A 22,389-nucleotide genomic window follows, 5' to 3' on the forward strand; every position below is an offset into this window, starting at 1 on the left:
CTTGGCCAGCAGGGACCATATGGTACAGGTAGCAGACTGAAAAGCAGCAGAACAAAGTAAGGTGAAACAAGAGTGGGAAACAGAAAAGAGGAGATGGAGGGAGTGACTTGGAGAGCTAAAGTCATGTGGACGCAGGTCCAGAGGAAACCGGGGTCAAGGAGAGGAGTGAGGCAGGGTGCAGGAGTGCTTTGCGTGAAGATGAGGGGGTGGAAAAAAAAAAAACAGGTGCGTGGTGAAGTGAAATGGGGCAGAAATGAATGGGCCTTGGAAGGGCAGGAGTGGGCATGGAAATGCTGAGAAAACCTCTTTGGGTGGGGTTCTGAGCCATGGTCACTGCCGGGATGAGCTCTGGGAGGTCAGAGGAGATGAGTCAAAGCAGGAACTTTGGAGAAAGCTGGTGGCTCCCTTGGACAGTGGGGGAGCCCCGAGGACAGTGGTCTCAGAGGGGCCCTGGGCAGACCTTCTCATCTCTGATGGCTTGGTCTCCGAGGGCACGTGTGGGTACCTGCATGATGCGGACGTAATCTGTGCGGTGCAGCTCGCCCTCCTTGACCACCTTCTTCTTGAGAGTGGCCAGGTTCCTCTCCAGGTGTTCCCGCTGACGGGCGTACTCCTGCTGCAGGTCTGAGTTCAGCCCCGCGATCTCCACCTGAGAGGGCAGAAGGGGTTAGCCACGAGGGAGGAGAGAGTCCAGAGGACAGGGGAAGGCGGGACTGGGAGGCAGAGCTCACCATATCTGCCCGCTGCACGTACTTCTCAAAGAGAGCGCGGACCTTCTCCTTCAGCTGCCGCGGCTCCTGGATGTAGGCCACGCAGTTGTGGAGGTCCGTCTTGAACCGTTTGACCAGCGCCTCCAAGTCCCTCTCCTGCGAGCAGAGGCATTTATTTCTGGCCCTGCAGGGACTCTCCAGGGACAGAGGCTGCAGCCTTGTGGCTGCTTAAAGGGACAAGAAACACCTCATCTGGGACTCATCACTGACCGCCAGGGGCCACATGGGGTCCAGAGACCAGGAGGGGCACACAGGCCCGAGGGGGAGGCACTGAACTCCCATGCCCCTGGCCTGAAAGGTTTCGCATCCTTAAGAGGCTGCACACATGGATTTCTTTATTGGCTCTGGATTTCTTCCAGGACCACAGGCCTTAAAAGACTAAAGGGGGTACCACTGGTCACCTACTCCTTTCAGAGCCAGGATGGAGAGCATTGATTCCCTTGTGCGGATCCCAGGCTGGAGCTTTCTTGCCCCCTAGTTAGCTCATCCAGTGCTTCTCCTTCCTGAGGGTTGCTATGAATGAGTGGGTAGGGAAGATAATGACAAAATTGGGCAGAATGGTTCATCTGCAAATTTGGGCTCTTCCACCATGTTGTCACAGATACCCATCTTCCCCTACCCTTGACCTAGAGAGCCTCTTCTCTCTCTTTGCCCCTACAGCCCATTTAATCATGCTCCATAATTTTCTACCTTGCACAGTTAATTATTATGCACACATCATAAACCACCTGTCAACCTTTTCCTTTTGGAAAGGGCAGGATCTGTGTCAGTTCACATTGATAGCTCTGCAGCTTCTAGTATTATCTAGTCCAGAGTCAAGGCTTGATGTGGGAGATGGAAAAGTTCAATCTGATTCTACCAACACTATGAGGTGCTCTGTGCAAGGGGGTCAAAGTGAAGTGAAAGTGAAGTTGCTCAGTCGTGTCCGACTCTTTGTGACCCCATGGACTGTAGCCTACCAGGTTCCACCGTCCATGGGATTTTCCAGGCAAGAACACTGGAGTGGGTTGCCATTTTCTTCTCCAGATCTTCTGGACCCAGGGACTGAACCTGGGTCTCCCGCATTGTAGGCAGACGCTTTACCGTCTGAGCCACCAGGGGGTGGGGGTGCAGCCAAGTCCTGGCCCAGGACCAGAAGACTGGGTTTCCAGCGCTGACTGGCCTCTATGTGCTAAATAGCTATGGGTGCTGGGTGAAGTTTCTAATCTCATAATCTCTCTGACCTTGCTTTCCTTGTTTATTATATACAGAGACCAGAACAGGCTATCTCTGAGGTCCTTTGAGCTTAGCACTGTTTTGGTGGTCAAGCCTTTAACCACCTGCTACAGAGGACCTCTCTGAGCATGCCCCTCCCCAGGCCACACAAGCCGGTGTTGTAAGCATCCTCATAACACTGTCTTCCGCCTCCTTGACTGCTCTACCCAAAGTCATCTTATAGTCTCAGATGGATTCAGTCACGTAAATTTACACGAGCCTCAAGTAGGGCAGGGTTGTGAGCAAGTAAAGAATGCGAGTTAAAATAGGAATGTAACTTAGCGATGGGCTGGCTCTGTCTCTTGGAAGCCAGCTGCCCATTGCAGACAGGTGCCAGTTCTTGCATCCAAGAGCTGCCAGACTCTGAAAATTCTCACACCTTCTGTCTCTCTCTGCGCATCTCCTGATCAGTGGCTCTTAATTTCTGCCACAGTTCTATGATGTTCAGCTCCAGTTGTGTGTTCTGCTTATGGAAACGCTCCAGTTCGGCTTCCATCTATGGACAGCAGCGGGGAAAGAGTCAGGAATAAGAAAGTAAGCCATAGAAGACATACAGATGGGCAATGAGCATGGGAAAAGATGTTCAACATCACTAGTTGTTAGGGAAATGCAAATCAAAACCACAATGAGATATCACCTCATGCCTATTAGAATGCCTATTATCAAAAAGGCAAGAAACTATAAGGATTAACAAAGATGTGGAGAAAAGGAAATTCTTGTGCCCTATTCATTGGAATGTAAATTGGTGCAGCCGCTATGCAAAACAGTATGGAGATCCCACAAAAAATTAAGAACAGAAGTATTAACAGAGGGCCCAGCTATCCTACTTCTGGGCGCTCATCCAAAAAATACCAAAACAGTAATTAGAAAAGATATGTACCCCTATGTTTACTGTAGCATTACTTATAATAGCCAAGATATGGAAGCAATCTAAGTGTCCATCAACAGATGAATGGATAAAGAAGATATATATATATATGTTATATATATATATACACACACACACATACATACACATATATACATACACACAATGGAATACTATTCAGCCATAAAAAGAATGAAAATTTGAGATTTGCAATGACATGGATGGACCTTTCGGGTATTATGCTAAGTGAAACAAGTCTGGCAGAGGAAGACAAATACTGTATGATTTCATTCATCTTTGAAATATAAAAGACATGGATGCAACTTAAATGTCTATTGACAGATGAATGGATAAAGAAGATGTGGTACATATATATAACGGAACATGAGCCGTAAAAAAGAATGAAATAATGTCATTTGCAGCAATATGGATAGACAATAGAGATTATCATGTTAACTGAAGTAAGTCAAACACAAATACCGTATGATATTGTTTATATGTGGAATCTAAAAAAAAATGATACAAATGAACTTACTTATAAAACAGAAATAGACTCACAGACATTACAAAACTTATGGTTACCAGAGGGGATATTAAGGGTGGGGGGGGATAAACTAGGAGGTTGGGCTTAACACATAAACACCACTATATATAAAATAGGTAAACAAGTAGGTATCGGATAGCACAGGCAATTATACTCAGTATCTTATACTGTGCGGAGCTCAGTCATGTCCAATTCTTTGTGACGCCATGGACTGTAGCCCACCAGGCTTCACTGCCCATGGGATTTTCCAGGCAAGAATACTGGAGTGGGTAGACTATCCCTTCTCCAGAGGATCTTCCCAACCCAGGGATCGAACCCAGGTCTTCCACATGGCATGCAGATTCTTTACCGTCTGAGCCACCAGGGAAGCCCAAGAATATTGGAGTGGGTAGCCTATCCCTTCTCCAGGGGATCTTCCTGACCTAGGAGTTGAACCAGGGTTTCCTGCATTGCAGGTGGATTTTTTTTACCAGCTGAACTACCAGGGAAACCCATATATGTGTGTGTGTGTATACATATATATATATCTCACTGAATGACTTAAGTATACACTTGAATAGAACATTGTAAATTAACTATACTTCAATTGAAAAAAAGCAAAAACCAAAGTAAATGGACAAACCATGCACACGATACAGAAAACCGAGGAGTGGCTCCCAGAGGGGGAAGGGCAGAGCGGGCAACATGAATCAAGCGGAGCAACTCTCTGCTGATGGATGGGAACCAACTATATACGCTGTCATGCATACGGAAGTAGAAACAGAGTGTTGTAACATGAAACTTACATGACATTACAAACCAATGGTGCCTCCACAAAGAAAGTATGAGAATGAAAATTAAATCTGAGAACTGAAGTCTTCCAGTGGGAGTATTTCCCCCTGCTACCAGGGCACCTCCCTTCTAGTTCCCCCTTTGGAACAAACCTTTCCTTTTACTCTTGGCCATCCTCGAAGCTCCCGACCCCCTTGACTGTTATGTTAGCTCAGATCATGTATTTCTATAGCCAGGCTATGAACTTTCCCTCCTTAGTTTCTCTGTTCCTTCAACCTTCTTTTCTTGAATTCCTTATAAACGGATGACTCCTGACTACTGGAACCTGGAGCCTGAGGCAAGGTTCTGCAGACAAGCCCCTTCCTTGCTGCTCTGTGAAGCTGCGTGAGTGAATCTTGACTCTTTGGGGCCACATGTCAGCAGGGCCGACTCTAAAGCAGAAAGTTTTGATGGGACCAGCATGTAGGCGTCCCAAGTCTAAGCCATCAAACAGGAAAGAGGAGGCTGAGAAGGGAATTTTGCCTGATCATTCTGTTGAAAAGTTCTTGAAAAGTACAACTCAGAGTGTCTTATTTTCAAAAGAAAAAGAAGCTATCCGTGTGCTTCTGAAAGACTATTTGCTGTTGTGTTGCTATTAACCAAAGACCTGTGAGTGACAATCAGACCTTCTAATTAGGAGGAGGCCAGCTGTAGGTGAGCATGTCACAGATTTAATTCCTTCCAAAAGCAAAGGAGTACAGTCTGACTGACAGGCCAAATCTGGTGGACACTAGCATTCCTGTTATTAGAGATTTTTGCTGACCACTTTTTTGAGGGGGGAGGTTGGGGGAGTTTACTGGGTTTTTTCATGACTGGATGGAATAGCCCCTTTACTCTAACCCAGGCCCTCTGGTCAGATTTCAAGGCTCCCCAGTCATGTTCTGAAGTACCAGCAAGCCCTAAGTAGCCACATCGTGGACAGGGAGGGGCAGCGTTTAGGAGAATGTCAGCCTAATTACTGGAAGCATTTTGTATGGACAGAGGAGCCCTTTGACCCAATGCCTGGCATAAAGGTGGCACTCGGTAAATATTCATGTGAATGAATGAATGCATCGCAGATGTAGAAGGGCAAGGGGGAGCGAAAGTGAGGGAAAGGAGGGGGGCCTGAAACAATCTGCCTCTGGAAGAAGAATGATAAGATAAACATGCAATGTTTGCAGAGCTCTGTGGAGCCGCCTGGTAGAGGACACGCAGCAAGTGTGGTTATTTGCACAGCTAACCAAAGAATGTATCTGTTAGAGAGGACTGGCTGGCTGTCAAAGGCATGGGGGATACAGACTTGAGTGAGAGGCAGTTTCTGTCTTCAAGAAGCCCTGGGTCTAGAGGGATTAGTGGGAAGTCAATGAGAAGTTCAGGTGGAGCAGGATAAACATCTTCTGCAGTCAGGATAGAAAGAGCCCTGTGTGTGCACAGTGGAGGGGTGGGGGTGGCCCCCAGGGAAGGGATGCTCAGTCGGGTTTTGTAGGAGGAATAGGGTTTAGAGGGAAAGTCGGGAAGGAGAATGTCAGGCAGGGAGAACGGCCGTGCACAGAAGGGACCAGAAACGTAGGAGTCTGGTGCATCTCTGCAGGCTGCAAGTGGTTCAGCCACCCTTGGACCTTGGAGGGGGTGCATGTGAGGAAGGGGGAGAGGGGGCTGGACAGGTCAGCTGAGCTGGGTCATCCAGGACTCTAGGGCTGAGGCTCAAATGGTGAGAAGCGCAGACTCTATCCTGGCCAGAAGTTTAAACTGGTCATAAGCGTGGCCTTTATCCTGAGAGTTCAGGGAGCCGCTGACAGCTCTCTCCCAAGGTGTGGTCTGACCTGATGTGCACCTTAGAAAGCTTGATGGAGACAGCAAGGCTGGAACCAGACAGCCAGTCAGGAGGCTGCCACTGTGGCCTAGGCGAGAGGCTGCTGCCCCAGACGGAGGAAATGGCCGCCACAGGAGTGAAAGGGGACACTTCCCTGGTGGGGCCAGTGGTTAAGAAGTTGCCCTGCCATGCAAGGGACAGGAGTTCAATCCCTAGTCAAGGAACTAAGATCCCACATGCCTCAGGGCAACTAAGCCCATATGCTACAACTGCTGAGCCTACACCCTGCAACTGAGACCCAACATAGCTAAATAAATAATACTTTTTAAAAAGAGAGAGAGAAAGGGGCTTCTCCACGGTCTATCTGAGTGCCTGTAGCTGGCTCTGCCTCTTTCTCTACAATCTTAAAGTCAGCAACGGCAGATTAGGTTAGAAAGGAAGTGATATGAGCAAAGCCTCAAACCACGCTGAGAAAAAAAAAATCTAGTTCACAGAAAAATTGTGCAATATGTTAAATTTGAGTCACTGGCTGGACAGCCAGGAGACTAGCTGGTATAGGGGAACAAGGGTCCTTTTCCTGGTGGGGAAATTCCATCTACTTGTCATGTGTTACTCATCCAGTTCAGAGATTCTCAATGGGGTGGGGCGCTAGGGAGAGGCATCGTGCCTCCTCAGGGGACATGTGGCAAAACATCTAGAGACATTTTTGGTGTCACATCTGGGGGAGGGCGAGGGGCAGGTTGCTACTGGCATCTAGCTGCTAAATATCCTACAAGGCACAGGATAGCCCTCTCCCCCGCAACAAAGACTTATCCACCCCAGAGTGTAAATAGTGCCAAGGAGAAGAAACCCCGCACTAGATGAAGAAAGAAAAACATATGAAGGAAAATAAGGTTCTGGAAACTCCTGCCCTAGGAAGGAGATAGTCATGACTCATCAAAGAGAAGCTGGAAAAGCATCTGGGGTAGAGTGGGGGGGGGGGGGGTAGTATTCTCCTTCCACGCAGAGAGGTCTCAGCTCTACAAAGGCGCCGAAGACTTGCAGCTTCCTTCTTGCAGGAACTCCCAGGGAGGGCTGCAGCAAGTGGACCAAAGGTGTCTGACCCCCAGATGGAAGCCCCTGGGTCATGGGCCCCTGGGGAAGGAACTGGGCTCAGATAGCAGCCCTGGCTGAGGCTGGCACCTGTGGTGGGGCTGGAGGGGTCCTGTTTGACTCATTCCCAAAGTGAGGGGGGCATATTCCCTGCTGAGGATCAAAGTCACGGTTGGTCCAGGTACTGAAGGGAAAGTGAATAATCTTTCAGGTGTGTGGCAGTGGAAGACAGCTGACCCAACCTGAAATGCACCTAATAAATGTCAGATGCCCCAACCTGAAATGCACTTAACAAATGTCAGATGCAGTGGGGCGAGAAGGGAGGCAGTGATGGTCTAGGGCCTGCAGCACATCGGCACATCGACCTTCCAGGCAGGCGGGGCCCCTGCTCTTCCTTATCTGCTCATGCTGCCATTCTTGGGCCCTGAGGTCATCCAAGAATGGCAGGAGGCCACCAGGAAGCTGCTCTGTGGCCAGCTGGGAACACTCTTCCTTATCCCAGAGGCCAGGGAGAAAGTCATCGTCACAAGGACAAGTCCTCTCTGGATGCATCAGCCCTGAACTGAGCGCACCATCTGGCCTCTTTTCTAGGCCTCCTGGAGAAAAGGCTTTGCTTTTCTCCACCATAGCTATTGTGGAGCCAGTTCTAATGGGGCTATCAGTACATCCTATACCCTTTACGCTTAGCTTTGCTCAGCACAGTTAGAGAAGATGGAGGGGGAGCAGGAGGCTGTTTTGGAGAGGATGGTCAGGGAAGGCCTCCTTGAAGAGGTGACACAGGAGCTGAGATGTGAAAGACTCAAAGCAGCCAGTGAGGTGATCGTCATTCTGAGAGCCTTCTGGGCAGGGGGAACAGATTTGCAAAGGTCCCAGGATGGGAAAAGCGTGGCTTGTCCTTGGAACTGTCAGAAAGCCTACAGGCTAGAGCTGGAGAAGGAGCCTGGAGATATGGCTGGAGGGACAGGTAGAGGTGGGATCATGCAGGGCCTCAGGGGCCTCGGTAGAGTTTGAATTTTATTCTAGGTGGGATGGGATACCACTGGGAGTTTGCTGTGGTGTCGATATAGGGAACAGACTGGAGGCTGGGGTCAAGTCCGGAAGAGAGAGGAAGGAGGTGTAGACTGGAGAGGTGGGTGGCTGCAGAGGGCAAGGAGGGTTGGATCTGAAACATCATTTGGAGATCAATCAGACAGGCATCAGTGATTTGGATATGGAGGTTAACAAGGGAAGGCCTTAGAAGGCGTCCAGAGTTCTACCTGAAGCACCTTGGTGTGGATCAACCATGGACCCCAGTCAGCTGCTCTCTGCCCAGCATGGGCAGGCTTCCAGGTAAACACCGCCACACGGAAAGGCAGGGGGGCCCACGGGGAACACTTGTACCCCACTGGACTCTCAGGAGCCCTCTTTTGTCTGCCTTCATCCTGTTTGCTTCCCAGAACACACACTTCATTTTGCCATTCTCTTGCTCAAGAGCCTCTGAGGATTTCCTACTCCTTATCAGATGAAGTCCAAACGTGGCCGCCTCACGTAGGGCTCTGGCCAACATGTTTAGTCTGAGAAAAAAATGTTGAATCCAGAGGGATGTACTGTCTGGAGGACAAGCTGGTGGCTGAGTAGACATCGCCCCCTGGTGGCTGAAGCCCCAATGGCTGCAGTTTCCCTTCGAGGGCCCAGAACACGGGCACAGCAGGGAGGCGGGGGAGGAACAAGGTTAAATCCCACCCAAGGGCCGGCGGGGGGGGGGGGGGGGGGGGGGGCAGAGCTCAAAGCATTTTGCTTCTGCACCACTGGGCCCCTCCTTAGGCCTTCACTTTCACTTTGTGCAGAGTGGAGGCTGGTGTGGACCTTGGGAGCAGAGAGAGGCTGTGAGGAGAGCTTGCTTTCAGCCCCCCAACCTCCACCCCAGCCAGGAATGGTCGGGACAAAGGCCAGGGTGTCCAGATGGCCTCTCACCTCTTGAATCTGTTCCTTCATCACCTTGATCTCATTCTCTCGAGGTTCAATTTGCTTCTTCAGCTCCTTTATTTTGTAGTCGAGCACAAACTTGAATTTCTCTAGTTCCTGATTTTTCTTTTTCAGATCATAGATTCGCTTCTCCTGTGGGTGGGAGCAGGGAGGTGTGAGACAGCTATCCGGAGGCCCCGGTATGGAATCCCTTTAGGCACAGAACACAAATCCTGTGACCTCCTGAGGGGACACAAAGGGGGGCTCCCCCACCAGGGGCACCACTGACTCCCCAGCTTCTGTGCCAGACTTCAGTCATTCACTCACCCATCCAGACAGGGTGTGGCTGACTGCATGGAAGAAAGCTCACCTGGAGAGCACCTCTCATCCCAAACGTTCTTCTACAATATGACCTTACGCTTCTCCATCAGGGGGCAGGGTCTAATCCCTTCCCTTTGCGTCTGGCTGGATTCATGGTCTGCTTGTAACCCAAAGAATGCAGCTCAAGTGATGCAGTGTGGTTTCCCAGGCTATCTCAGAAAAGATCGAGCAGCTTTCACCTGGTTCTCTTGGAACATACGCTCTGGGGGAGGCCACCTGTTATGTCAAAAGTCCCACCGCTCTGAGACCTGTAGGCTGGATAGGATGTTTGGTGCTCTGTCAACTGTCCCAGCTAAGCCCAGCATTCCAGCCATGCTGGCCAAAGGACTGGATAGGGGGCTGAAGAAGCCACACTGGCTGTTGGTCTTTGAGCCCACTGCTGCTGGAGTCACCCATCTGAGGTCCCACTAGGACCCCAGACATCGAGGACAAGGACAAGCCATCCCATTGTACCCTGTCCAGATTCTAGACCCACAAAATCTGCAAGCATAATGAAACAGTTGTTTTTCACCACTAAGTCTTGGGGCAATGTGTTGCATGGCAATGACAACTGGAGAGCAGATTTACATGTTATTTACTGAACAGAGATCTTTTGCCAAGGTTACAAATTCCAAATAGAAATATGCCACAGTCCCTACCCTTAAGAGGAAACATACTAGCTGGGAAAGCAGATGCGCCAACAAGTGTAAACCTACACTGTGACAGGTGTTGTAGAAGAGGTCGGCACACAGAAGGCATGGTGTGCATTGAGGGTGCTGAGAAGAACTCGCATGAGTTAGGGTGGTGGTAGATGGGGGCAGTGAGAAATAGGACTGGAGGGGAAGGGGGAGGAAGGCAAGGCTCTAAATAGTTGAGAATTTATCCAGGAGGCCAGGAGCTGGTTAGCTATAGCCCTCAGGTCAAATCTGACCTTCTGCCTATTTTCATAAAGTTTTATTGGAACATAGCCAAGCCCATTCATTGATGTCTTGTCTATGACTGATTTTATGCTACTGGAGCGGAACTGAGCAACTGTGGCAGAGACCACACTGCCTGAAAAGACAAAAATATTTACTACCTTGCCCTTCACAGAAAAAAAAGGTTGCTGACCCTTGCCACACGCAGTTGAGAGCTGCGAAAGAATTTAAAGTGGGAGACTGAAATGATTCCAGAGTGTGGAGGCAGGGAGCCTGTTTGGGAAGTGGGATGGAAGGCTGTTAAACCCGTTAGGCTGGTGCAATTTCCTAAAGGTCTTACCCTCTTTCTTGTGAAAACCCCCCCTTTAAGGCGGGGGGGGGGGGTGGTGACAAAAAATCAGTAGATTGGGATTAATATATACATACTACTATACGTAAAATAGCTAACTAGTAAGGACCTACTTTGGAGAAGGCAATGGCACCCCACTCCAGTACTCTTGCCTGGAAAATCCCATGGAAGGAGGAGCCTGGTAGGCTGCAGTCCATGGGATTGCTAAGAGTCGGACACGACTGAGTGACTTCACTTTCACTTTTCACTTCCATGCATTGGAGAAGGCAATGGCAACCCACTCCAGTGTTCTTGCCTGGAGAATCCCAGGGACGGGGGAGCCTGGTGGGCTACCATCTATGGGGTCGCACAGAGTCGGACACGACTGAAGTGACTCAGCAGCAGCAGCAAGGACCTACTTATAGCACAGGGAACTCTACTCAATACTCTGTAATGACCTATAAGTGAAAAAAATCTAAAAAAGAGTGGATATGTGTACATGGATAACCAATCCACTTTGCTGCACGCGTGAAACTAACACAACATTGTACATCAACTATACACCAATAAAAATTAATTAAAAAACACTTTTAGAATTTGCAGAGAGCTCTGGCTCCTACCTAAAAAAATGCCCAGATATAAACGCAAATGCTCACTTGCAGAAATGACATGCAGGCACTGTCTCATGCTCTCCCCAGCGCCCCATTCACAGATGAGAAAACAAGGCTTGGATCAGTGGCCTGAGGCTGTCATATGGTCAGCGGCTGCCCGGGAACCTAGCTCACTAGGCTGAAACCCAGGTTCTCAACCACTTGGGATTTGCATGCAACCAAGGCAACAACGGCAGAGGGGGTGAGAGGAGGGTGAGGAGCCTTGATTTGCTCAGGAGGAGATGAGATTTTGGAAATGGAGGTGGTGTACCTCACAACATGTGATGTGTCTGTCTTATTGTTTTGTGAGAAAGCTATCCAGAAGAGTGATTTCACTTTCTGCGGTTACCCAGTGGTTACAGGGCTAGCCGCAGGGGAGTTCCTCTCTGATCAGGGGGACCACACGGGCGATGCAGTGGGTGAGCTGCCCCTAGTCCATGGGATGGTCACCCTGGGATGCCTGGCACAGAAGCGAGCTGGGGTCTGGCAGTCAGCACTCAGGCTCTTACCACAAGTCTGTCACCTATAAGCTGTTAGGACCCTGGGTGAGACACTTAACCCTGGGACCAGTTTCCTGAGCTATACAACTGGGTTGCTCACGGTCCCTGGCATTTTGGGGGGAATTGAATGGGACGCATTTACAGCACTTAGCCCAGTGCCACCCACACGGTAGGCACTTCACTGATAGCTCATCCCCCACTGAGCTCAAAAGGCAGGGACTCTGTCTAGAGCTTTGTCCTCATGGCCTGGGTCCAGCCAGGCTGGAGTGGAAGGGGGACAGAGGATGTGCCTTTACCTTATCTTGAATCGTCTCGTCTCTTTCCTGGATCTCCCGCTTGAGGCCCATGATGTCCTTCTCCAGGGACTTGATGACCCCTTGCAGCTTCACCTGCTCCCCCTTCAGGAGCTCAATGTCGTTGGTTCGCTCTTCAATCTCCTTCTGCAAGCTGCTGAACTAGGGGAACAAACGGCAACAGCAGAGAACACCACAGACTGTGAACTCACTTCCGTTCCACCCCACTGCCTATAGATTTTAGGAGCTCCTCATCAGAATTTGGGACTGTCAGGAATTTCCCAGGCCAAATGGGCAATGTAGCCTTCTGTCCAAGAAGATCCAGTCCCATTCCCTTATGTGAGAAAGGACTGTCTGCCGTAAGAGCCTCTAGAGACCAGTTCCCCTGGTGGATTCAGAGTTTTCCATGACTGCACTGACCTTGAAAGGTTGGGATCCATGATCCATCAAGGTCACAGATGAGTGACCTAAGTGATGAGCCATCTTAGTCACGTCCAAGAAGGGAAGGCATGACTGCCCCTGGATTGACTAGTAGTGTGATTTCTAATAGGAAAGAATGTGAACTTGCTTTGCATTTGGCTTCTTTAGAACTGTGGTGTTGGAGAAAACTCTTGAGAGTCCCTTCGACTGCGAGGAGATCAACCTAGTCAATTCTAAAGGAAATCAACCTGAATATTCCTTGGAAGGACTGATGTTGAAGCTGAAGCTCCAATACTTTGGCTACCTGATATGAAGAGTGAACTCACTGAAAAAGACCCTGATGTTGGGAAAGACTAAAGGCAGAAGAAGGGGTTGACAGAAGATGAGATGGTTGGATGGCATCACCAACTAAATGGACATGAGTTTGAGCAAACTCTGGGAGATAGTGAAGGACAGGGAAACCTGACATGCTGCAGTCAATGGGGTCACAAAGAGTCAGACATGACTGAGCAACTTAACAGCAACAAAGGCTAAATGTTTGGGGGGAATTGGCAATTCTGTAAGGATCTGTGAACTGAATGCCTCCTTGCCTGGCCTTCAGTGACTACAAACATCTCCCCCGCCTTGTAAACTAAGTAGCCTCTACTCCCAATCCTTCTCCCACCCACAGGGTCCGACCAGGAGCAACCCTGACTCCCTACACTGAGAGCCTGAGGACACCTCCAGGTGCAGACTTCATCTGTCTCACCTCCAAAGACCTCATTTCTACTTTAAAGGTTTAACTCTGAAAACTCTAACCCCCACTTGCCAATACAGGAAAGCCCAAAGCGTTCACCAACGTCATGGTGAACCTCCCTGTCTCCTGTAAACAGGAGAGAGGGGGGCGAGCCCCAGTGGTTACCCCCATCAGAGGGTGTGGTAAGGATCTGCCTGCCTGTCTGTGCAGGGGGAACCTTCACACTGGCTGGCGCTGCTTTCCAAACCCACTTGCTGGAGCTGAGGATATTCAGGTGGGAATTCTGCCAGTCTGCCCCCCACCGGCCCCTACCCTGGGCAGAACCACTGTTAGCTGACTCCGTGTCCGTCCACCCACCCCATGCTTTCTCTGCAGTGTGGTCCAGGACTGCCCCGCACGCCTCTCAGAAACCAGCCCGGTACCTTCTTCCTCATGATGCCTGTTTCTCCTTTGAGTCTCAGGTTTGCTTCCTTTTCATCCCGAAGCTTCTTCTCATATTTGGTCTTGATGTCTTGGATCTCACGGTCTTCATCTTCTTCAATCTGCTTCTTGGTCTCTTCAAACTCCCGCAGCTGCTGCCTGACATCCTCCTGTGCCTGGCGTGGAGAGAAGAGGAGTGTGAGCCCAGGGAGGTGGGGACAGGTGGCACCTTGGAGCTCAGAGGGCCCAGGGCAAGGTGAGCATCGAAGGCTAACACGGGGATGAAAGAATGCGTGTTAGCACAGAAATGGCAAACAAGGCCATGGGTCCCTTGGCCCATCCACTTTCTTCCTGTCCTGTCTGTCCCTCTCTCCCTACCAGATCAGGCCTCACGCTCCATCGCTTTGATCACCGTCCCATCAGAACACCCACCATTCCACCTCTGGCTTTCTTCACAGACACCAGCCCCCCTCTATCTTCCTTTAACTAAACTTGTGATACTTACAACTTTATATTTATTTCTGGAATTACTTGATTGTCTCTCCCATTAGATGTAAGTTCCCTGAGTGTACAATGCACCCTGGCACACAGCAGGTACCCAATAAATACTGAATGGATGAGTGACTCTTTAATTTCTCCCCTCTCCCTAATCCAGTCAGTACCCCCCTTTTCACCGTTTGAATCCACCCACTTCTCTCTGCCTCTGCCACTGCCCAGGCCCCCATCATCTCTTGCCTGGACTGTTTTCAGCCTCCGAGCAGGCCTCCTGCCTCTGGTCATGCTTCCCTCCAGCCTGATCTTATCCTCTAGTTGAGGGGAACTTTCTAAACCACACACCTGGTCATGCCGCCCCTAACTTGGAAGCCTTCTCTGCCTCACCCTTGTCCTCGGGGTAGAGTCTGGACCCTTGAACCTAGTCCACAGACTCTCAGGAGGCAGGCCTGGCTCACCTCTCCAGCCACAGCCATCACTCCTTCCCTGAGCTCTTGCCAGTGTGAACTAACTGCAGTTCCCCCAATGTGCGTGGTCCTCAGCTATAGGACCTTGGTACTCACTGTACCTCTGGTTCCAGCCTTTTCCTGTGGCTTTCTCTGACTCTTCCTCCAGCTCTTGGCTGAGGTTATCATTTCCTGTGTGAAGCCTGTATACCCCCCATCACATAATAAATGCCTGTTTGATACAGAGGCTCCATGATGGCAGGGCCGCATCTCTGTCTACCGCAGTGCGCAGTATATGGTATAGAGTTGGTGCTGAATGAGTAAAAGCCTAGAGCTCAGATGCTGGGAGAACAAGCTCTGCTTGGTGGAGCGTGGGGGGTGACTGGGGCAGGACCCCTCCTTGCTCATTGCTGCCTGGGGGTGGACATCGTAGATCTCAGCAGAATCAGCGGCTTTCTTCCGATTCTGACCCTGGCATTCTCCCAGGTTGCACATACCATCCCTTGACTGAGTGTTTTGGAGATTGAGAGAGGCAGGTGGTTTTAAAACTGAGCTCAATGACCTCCTGACAAAGGCTTCTCTTTGCCCATCATGTCACCAGACTATTGCTGGACGGAAGTCTGGCCAGTGGACTCTGCCTGTAACCCAGAGGGGCCCACAAGCCCCTGCTCTTGATCTAAGAGATGTTGCTAAAAAGTAGAAGAATCCCAGTCAGCTTAGTAAGATGACATTTGTGAGGCATCTCTCTAGGAAAGTTCTGAGTTGAAATCCTGCTGACTCAAAAGAAGAAAAGCCTTGTCATCACCATGAGAGGTCTGGGGAGGAAAGCTGGCCTCTCACAACTCTGGGCGGATCCATTCACCCTAAAAGCAGAGCCCAGGAAACTGAAATGCTGTTGTATAAGCCACATGAGTAAAACGGGCCTGGGGGCCTTGAGAACACAGAGGAGGGATACTTAGCTCTGTAAAAGGGGGAGGAAATATCAATAACCTCAGATATACAGATGACACCACCCTTATGGCAGAAAGGGAAGAAGAACAAAAGAGCCTCTTGATTAAAGTGAAAGAGGAGAGTGAAAAAGTTGGCTTAAAGCTCAACATTCAGAAAACTAAGATCATGGCATCCGGTCCCATCACTTCATGGCAAATGGATGGGGAAACAGTGTCAGACTTTATTTTTCTGGGCTCCAAAATCACTGCAGATGGTGATTGCAACCATGAAATTAAAAGATGCTTACTCCTTGGAAGGAAAGTTATGACCAACCTAGACAGCATATTGAAAAGCAGAGACATTACTTTGCCAACAAAGGTCCATCTAGTCAAGGCTATGGTTTTTCCAGTAGTCATGTATGGATGTGAGAATTAGACTATAAAGAAAGCTGAGCACCAAAGAATTGATGCTTTTGAACTGTGGTATTGGAGAAGACTCTTAAGAGTCTCTTGGACTGCAAGGAGATTCAACCAGTCCATTCTAAAGGAGATCAGTCCTGGGTATTCATTGGAAGGACTGATGTTGAAGCTGAAACTCCAATACTTTGGCCATCTGATATGAAGAGCTGACTCATTTGAAAAGACCCTGATGCTGGGAAAGATTGAGGGCAGGAGGATAAGGCAACGATAGAGGATGAGATGGTTGGATGGCATCACCGACTCAATGGACATGGGTTTGGGTGGACTACGGGAGTTGGTGATGGACAGGAAGGGCTGGTGTGCTGCGGTTCATGGAATCGCAAAGAGTCGGACATGACTGAGCGACTGAACTGAACTGAAAAGGGGGAGGAGGTGGGGGAGGGGTTAGGGAAAAATTGTCAAGGAGTTGGCTCTTGTCCTGAGTCCCTGAGGGTGCACACCAGCAGCCAAGTGAAGAAGCATCGTCCTGAGCAGGGGCTCAGAGGTTGGAGTAGAAGAATTCTGGAGGCTCCACATCATTGGATGTGGGAAGCTGGATGGGGCAACTGGAAATGGGGCTGGGCAGGTAGGCAGGGCAGCTAGGGAGCATTCCTCATACTGTAGAACTGGAATCAGGTGGGCTCAGGTGGGGGCGGAATTCTCTTGGCTCTCACTCTGCTATCTGAGCTCAGCCTCTGCCGAGTCTGTGGGGCCTCCACCCTCTACTTCCTACTGAGTCCACCCTCACTGCCTGGGCAGTGTCCCAGTTCACCGAGGACTTCCGGATGCCGACTCAGCATCTTCTCTGCCACCATCAGGGTGGTTACAGAGGACCCTGGGATGTCTCCTGGTGCTGTGACCCTTATCTTCCTGCACCCGCTCTCAGGCCCACCTCTCGGAGCACTGCCACCTCTGAGTCTTAAAATACAGGCCCTGCGCTCTGAGCATAGGTGACTTCTCTGTTGGATCCCAGGTATGCCACCCTGGCTCTCAACCTCACCACGTTCCCTGGCCTGGTCTTGATTCATCCACAGTCTCTTGGTTCCTTACTGACTCTCTCTGGCCTGGACCCAGTGGCTGGTTCCCAGCCGACCATTATTTTCACCACTTGGTGAAGCCCCGGCTCTGGGTCAGGGCTGCTCTGTGCCTTCCTTGCTCACACGTTTACTTGCAGAGCCCTGCTGTGGAAAAGCACTCAGCCTGGTGGCAGTTAGGCCTTCAGCTACAGACCTGGCCATCCTCTTCTTCGTCATTCCCTTCAAAAATCACTCCATATGGGGACTTCCCTGGTGGTCCAGTGGTTAAGAATATGCCTTCCAAAGTGGGTTCGATCCCTGGTTGGGGAACTAAGATCCCATATGCAATGGGGCAACTAGACCATGCACTGTAATGAAGACCCAGAGCAGCCAGGAAAAAAAAACCCAAAAAAATCACTCCACACCTTCATGACTCTCCTGCCCTCTCACTCTCAGAACACCATCTGCCAGAATTTTGTGCCAAAAAAGGAGACCATCTGGCCTCTCTCAATTTTCTCTTCATCTCAGGAAACGAGATATTGCGGCAACCCCATCTGCTGGAACATTCTATGACTTTGCTCTGCCTGGATGCTCTCTCTTAACCTCCTGCATTTCCCTGTCTCCTGGTTAATTCCAGCTTCCATGCCTCCAGGATCTCAGTAGCTCCTACCAGCCTTTCCTGACCTTGCAGGCCAGCGGCAGGGGAGGTGGGGGGTGGGTGGAGGGTTAGGAGGTGGAGTGGGGAGGCGCTCTGTGTCTGCGTCCCCCACTGTCCCGTCTACATTTTGATGAACATTAGTCTGTGTGAATGCCTCTCTCACCCAGCCAAGAACCTGGCCCCATATTTCACTTTGCTTGACCACCCAGCACTTATGCTGGTAAACCTGTAAGACAGGTCTGTTTGTTGAGTCCGTGAAGGAATGATTTCATCTTGTGAGACATAAGAAGCTATGAAGGGTTTCAGGCAACCACCTTCCCCGTGGTTCAGGTCCCTTGTTCGTCTGCAGGTTCTACGGGCTTCTTCTAGAAAGCTCTCCCCGGTGAAGATACAGTTAGAAGTAATGGGGATGAACTTAAGTCTAGCCAAGGAACTTCAGTCTGAAAAGCTGAGCACCTCCCCACTCAGGGAGGCCCCTAGCTGCCAGGGACACAAACATAGAAACGGCACCAGACAAGGCTACGAAACACACTCAGGAAGGAAGGTGGGGAAGGAAAAGGAGGTCAAGCGAGGCTCCCCACGGCTCTCAGGGCTGTTGCTGGGCCAGGGCTGCAGGATGGCATTGTGAACAGGAGGCACGGCTCGGCTTCCTGTGAGTACCTCTTCCAGGAGGGTGGTTTTCTCCTGCAGTTTGGCCTCGTAAAACTCAGTCAGCTCCTCCAGGGCCTGGCTCTTGGTCTCATCGTTATCCCGAAGCTGCTTCTCGTACTCCTCCTGCATCCTCTGGGACTTGAGCTGCAACTCCTGGTACTTCTCATATTCCAGGAGCAACTTTTGGTTGTTGCAACATTCTGGAGAGTAGCAAGGAAGGTTACTTCAGGAGGGATGGTAGCACCAACCCCGGGGACGCTCAGGAGCCTTGGCTGTTCTTCTGTCCCCTTCTTGCACCAGCTAGAGCCTCTGCCTCCACAGGCCAGATTCAAAAGCACACCCATCTTCCTTACAGGGCCCCCACGCTATTGTCTCATCAGGCAACCTGATTCCCTCCCTTCGATGTTAGGCAGAAAGGTTTCCAGGAAAGTGCAGAGGGATGTTTAGGGGTTCAGGGTCAAGAGGAATGTCCTGAGTATGCAAAATGGGTACCAGCACCCCCATCTTATGGAAGAGTAAACTGAGGCTGGGGGAGGTTAGGTGACTCCCTAGAGCACCCAGCAAGTCAGGGTGAGTCTGGGACCCAATGCAGCCTATTAGGTTCCAAACCCACTTTTTTGTATCTCCTACTGGCATGCGCTAGGTATTTAACCTGTGTTTAAAGCATGAGTAAATACACAGGAATAAAAACCACAGTGAGCTCCAGGGGATAAAGGCAGGCTGTTTATAGACTGGGGTTGAATCCAGAGAGTTGTCGGACTTTGCCCCCAACCAACCCTCTGCCCAGGGCCCTCCCCGGGTGGCCTCACCTAGGTCCTGCAGTTCCCGGCTCTGTTTGTCCAGGAGGTCGTCCATGCGTTCACGATGGAGTACATCCTGCTTTTCTTTCTCGGTTTTTAAAACCTAAGACACAGAGTCAAACATTCTCATTTCTACACGTCTGGTGAAAGCACCACTGAGAGAAGCACCAATTGTACAAGTAATAGCCTCCTTTGCTCATAAACATTTCCCAAGCCCTTACTTGCACCAAGCACTGTTCTATGAACAACATTCAAGCTATCATTTTTATTTGTATTATATTCTGCTCTGAAAGTTCTACACTATCTCTATACAGATCCCTTCTGTGAAATGGATCTTGTCAATCATGAGTTCAGGTTTGGACAGGCCCCAAATGGATTTTTGGGTGGAAAAGGTAAGAACGGATTTGAATCCTCTGTTGTTAGCACATTGCTCTCAAAGGAAATCCTTGGATATGTTAATGTGTCAGCTTCTAACAAAGTGTTTTCTTTAATGGAGGAAGAAAGCTCCTTGCAGGCAGGGGAGGGGCCTAACTTTGTACTCTGTGTACAGAGGGCACCAATGTTTGTTGATTAAATGAATGAAATAATAAAATTAACTGCCTGGGTGTCTTTAGACTCATAGAGATAACATAAAAGAACCAAATATCACTTGAGCAAAAAATTGGCAGTGTTGGAAGAAGGGCCAGGCAGGTTTGTACGGAACAGTGAAATCATTCCAGGAGAATCCTGGCCCAATGTTAATGACAGGAAGGTCATTTAAGACTAATTTTACTTAACTTACTGACAACCTGGAGATCAATATTCTGCAAGCTTTCTCTTTCCCTACTTTATTTTTCTTGTTACTTTTCATTTTGCTATTAAGTAAGTTTCTCTTGATCAGAAAGGTAATATATTCTCATGGTGGAGAATTCGGAAGTTATAGAAAAGCATAAAGAACTAAATTCAAACTATCCACAATCTCAACTTCCAGAGATGGTCATATCATTATCTATTTTCTTAAAAATTGTTCTAGGTGTATCTATTTTTACCTCATTAGTAGCATTCACCATTAAGAGTTTTTTATATTCTGCTTTTTTCTCTTTTTCCACTTAGCACTACACTGCAAGCATTTCTGATGTTATCAACATTATCATATGTCTTATTGTTTGAACGAGTGCCAGTTGTCTTAAGTGAATAGGAAATTTCTTATTATTTGTGGCCGTTGGTTCAACAGACCTGGTTCTTTGTTTTCAAGGACTCCATTTCCTGGAGGAACTTGTCTGTTAGCTCCTTAATTTTCTCAGAATAGTTCATATCCTTTAGTCGAAGCTGATACTCATTCTCCATTTTTAATTCTTCCACACGAGTCTTCAGCTCCAACATAACCTGAGCCTTTGGGAGGAGGACACAGAATCAAGAACACTCACAGTGCGGCTGAATCGGACTATTTAAACCCGTGGCCTTGAGTCCCTGGGACCTGCAGCTCTGCTCAGAGCATGTGTCATCTTTCCACATAAGACACACAGATCGGACACTTGGAGACATATGAGCATCCTCCTCTATCTCCAAAGCACCTATTCAGTGTGGAGCTCCACTGAGCGACAGGCATTATGCTAATGACTCACATCTCTCTTGCAAATACGCCTAAACGTCACCTGCTCAGTCAGGTCTATATGGACCTGATTTAATCCTGCTTCCTTCCCATTCCCAGAACTCTGACTACCCCCCCGCGCCCCCCCCCCCCCCATTCTGCCCTACTTTTCATTATCTCCTTAGATCTTGGCACTTTTAAGTGTTATGTATTATTTTGTTTATTGCCTTTTGTCTTCATCCCCCACTAGAATTCAATCTCCAAGAAGGCTGAGATCTTTTTGGTTTTGTACACTGATGTATTTCAGGAACCTAGAATGGTGCTGAACACAGAGTAGGCACTAGAGAAGTATTTTTTGAATCAGGATTCCTGCCTCCATGGAACTTATAGCCTACTGAATCAGCCAGGTAGACATATCACTACCAATTGTGAGAAGTGCCCAAAGCCAGGCAGTGTGCACCCAGGCTGGGTTAGAGAAGGACTGAGGGCAGATGCATTAGTTAAGGGGCCCTGCACAGTCCTGGTGGATATGGTAAGGGCCTGACCAGAGGTCAAGGAGCAGAGCAGAGTGGAAAGATTTCGGAGAGGTTTTAGGGAATGGTACCTGATGTGGTGAAGATGAGTGAGAGGACTATGGGTGAAGTTCACCTCCCCTGGGCCATTCCCTGAGGGTTGCCCTGGCCTGGCTTGCTTCCCTGCATTATCCTGGGAGCCCAGTGCAGGACCAGCAACAGAGTCAGCACCAAATAAACACTTATCAGATGAACACGTGGCCCTGGGGGTCTGCCGGGGACAAGTGGGATACATTTATTGGCAGGAATCACTGGTTCTGACATGCTTCATTGGAAGCACTTGCTCATCCTCCTGCCTCTGTCCTCCACGTGGCTGCTGCAGAGAAGTCTCTCCAGATGCAAGTCTATCAAGTCATTGCCTCACTCAGATTATCAATGGGAACCATCTCCAAAGTCTGAAACCTGCTATAAAAGCCCCCTCACCACCTCCCTCTTCTTCACCTCCAACCTTTCTCTCCAGCACCCCCTCCACTCCACCCCACTAGCTTGGGGCATCCTCCTCAGAGCACCCTCCCTCACCCATCTGCACACACTCATGTCCCGGAGGCTCTGTTCAAGGCTCACTTCCTCAGATACCAGTCTGCCTGGGTCAGGGTCCCTTCCTTGTGCTCCTGCAGCACTGTTTCCTTCATAACACTCGCTACACACTTGATTCCCTTTAAGAATTTTACCTAGGGAATCCCCTTGCTGTCTAGTGATTAGGACTCCAGGCTTTCACTGCCAAGGGTGTGGGTGCAATTGCTGGCTGGAGAACTAAGTTCCTGCAAGCTATGTGGCAGGGCCAAAATAAAAAAATGAATAAAATTTTACCAACACCTTCTCCCATGATATAAGCTCCAGGGCTGTCTATGTCTTTCATTTCTGTAATCGCAGATCTAGCAAAGTGTCTGGTACATGGCAGATCCCTCTGCATGTACTAGTTGGATGCATGAATAAATGAATGACCAAGTGGTTGGGTGAATCACATAGTTTATACACAGAGTGTCATAAAGAGTATAAAGAAAAAGAGAGAGTTGGGAATTCTGGGCAATGTGACTTTTAAGGCCAGGTGAAGGAAGGGCCAGGAAGGTTGCTGGGGAGGAACAGTCAGTGGCTTAC

General features: G+C 49.4%; 1 protein-coding gene across 1 annotated transcript in view; it reads right to left on the reverse strand.

Annotated features, from left to right (window-relative positions):
• The window catches only part of CFAP57 (cilia and flagella associated protein 57), a 65,440-nt gene that overhangs the window by 10,997 nt on the left and 32,054 nt on the right, over positions 1-22,389 (reverse strand). The window contains exons 12-20 of the mRNA XM_061120060.1: positions 20,365-20,520; positions 19,159-19,252; positions 18,359-18,549; positions 13,701-13,874; positions 12,126-12,284; positions 9,084-9,227; positions 2,404-2,520; positions 732-866; positions 506-649 (exon numbers count right to left, since the gene is read on the reverse strand). Of these exons, the coding sequence (XP_060976043.1) occupies positions 506-649; positions 732-866; positions 2,404-2,520; positions 9,084-9,227; positions 12,126-12,284; positions 13,701-13,874; positions 18,359-18,549; positions 19,159-19,252; positions 20,365-20,520 (1,314 nt within the window). The remainder of the gene's footprint in view (positions 1-505; positions 650-731; positions 867-2,403; positions 2,521-9,083; positions 9,228-12,125; positions 12,285-13,700; positions 13,875-18,358; positions 18,550-19,158; positions 19,253-20,364; positions 20,521-22,389) is intronic.

The sequence above is a fragment of the Dama dama genome, chromosome 20 (assembly GCF_033118175.1).
Source record: "Dama dama isolate Ldn47 chromosome 20, ASM3311817v1, whole genome shotgun sequence".
In the NCBI taxonomy this organism is placed as follows: domain Eukaryota; kingdom Metazoa; phylum Chordata; class Mammalia; order Artiodactyla; family Cervidae; genus Dama; species Dama dama.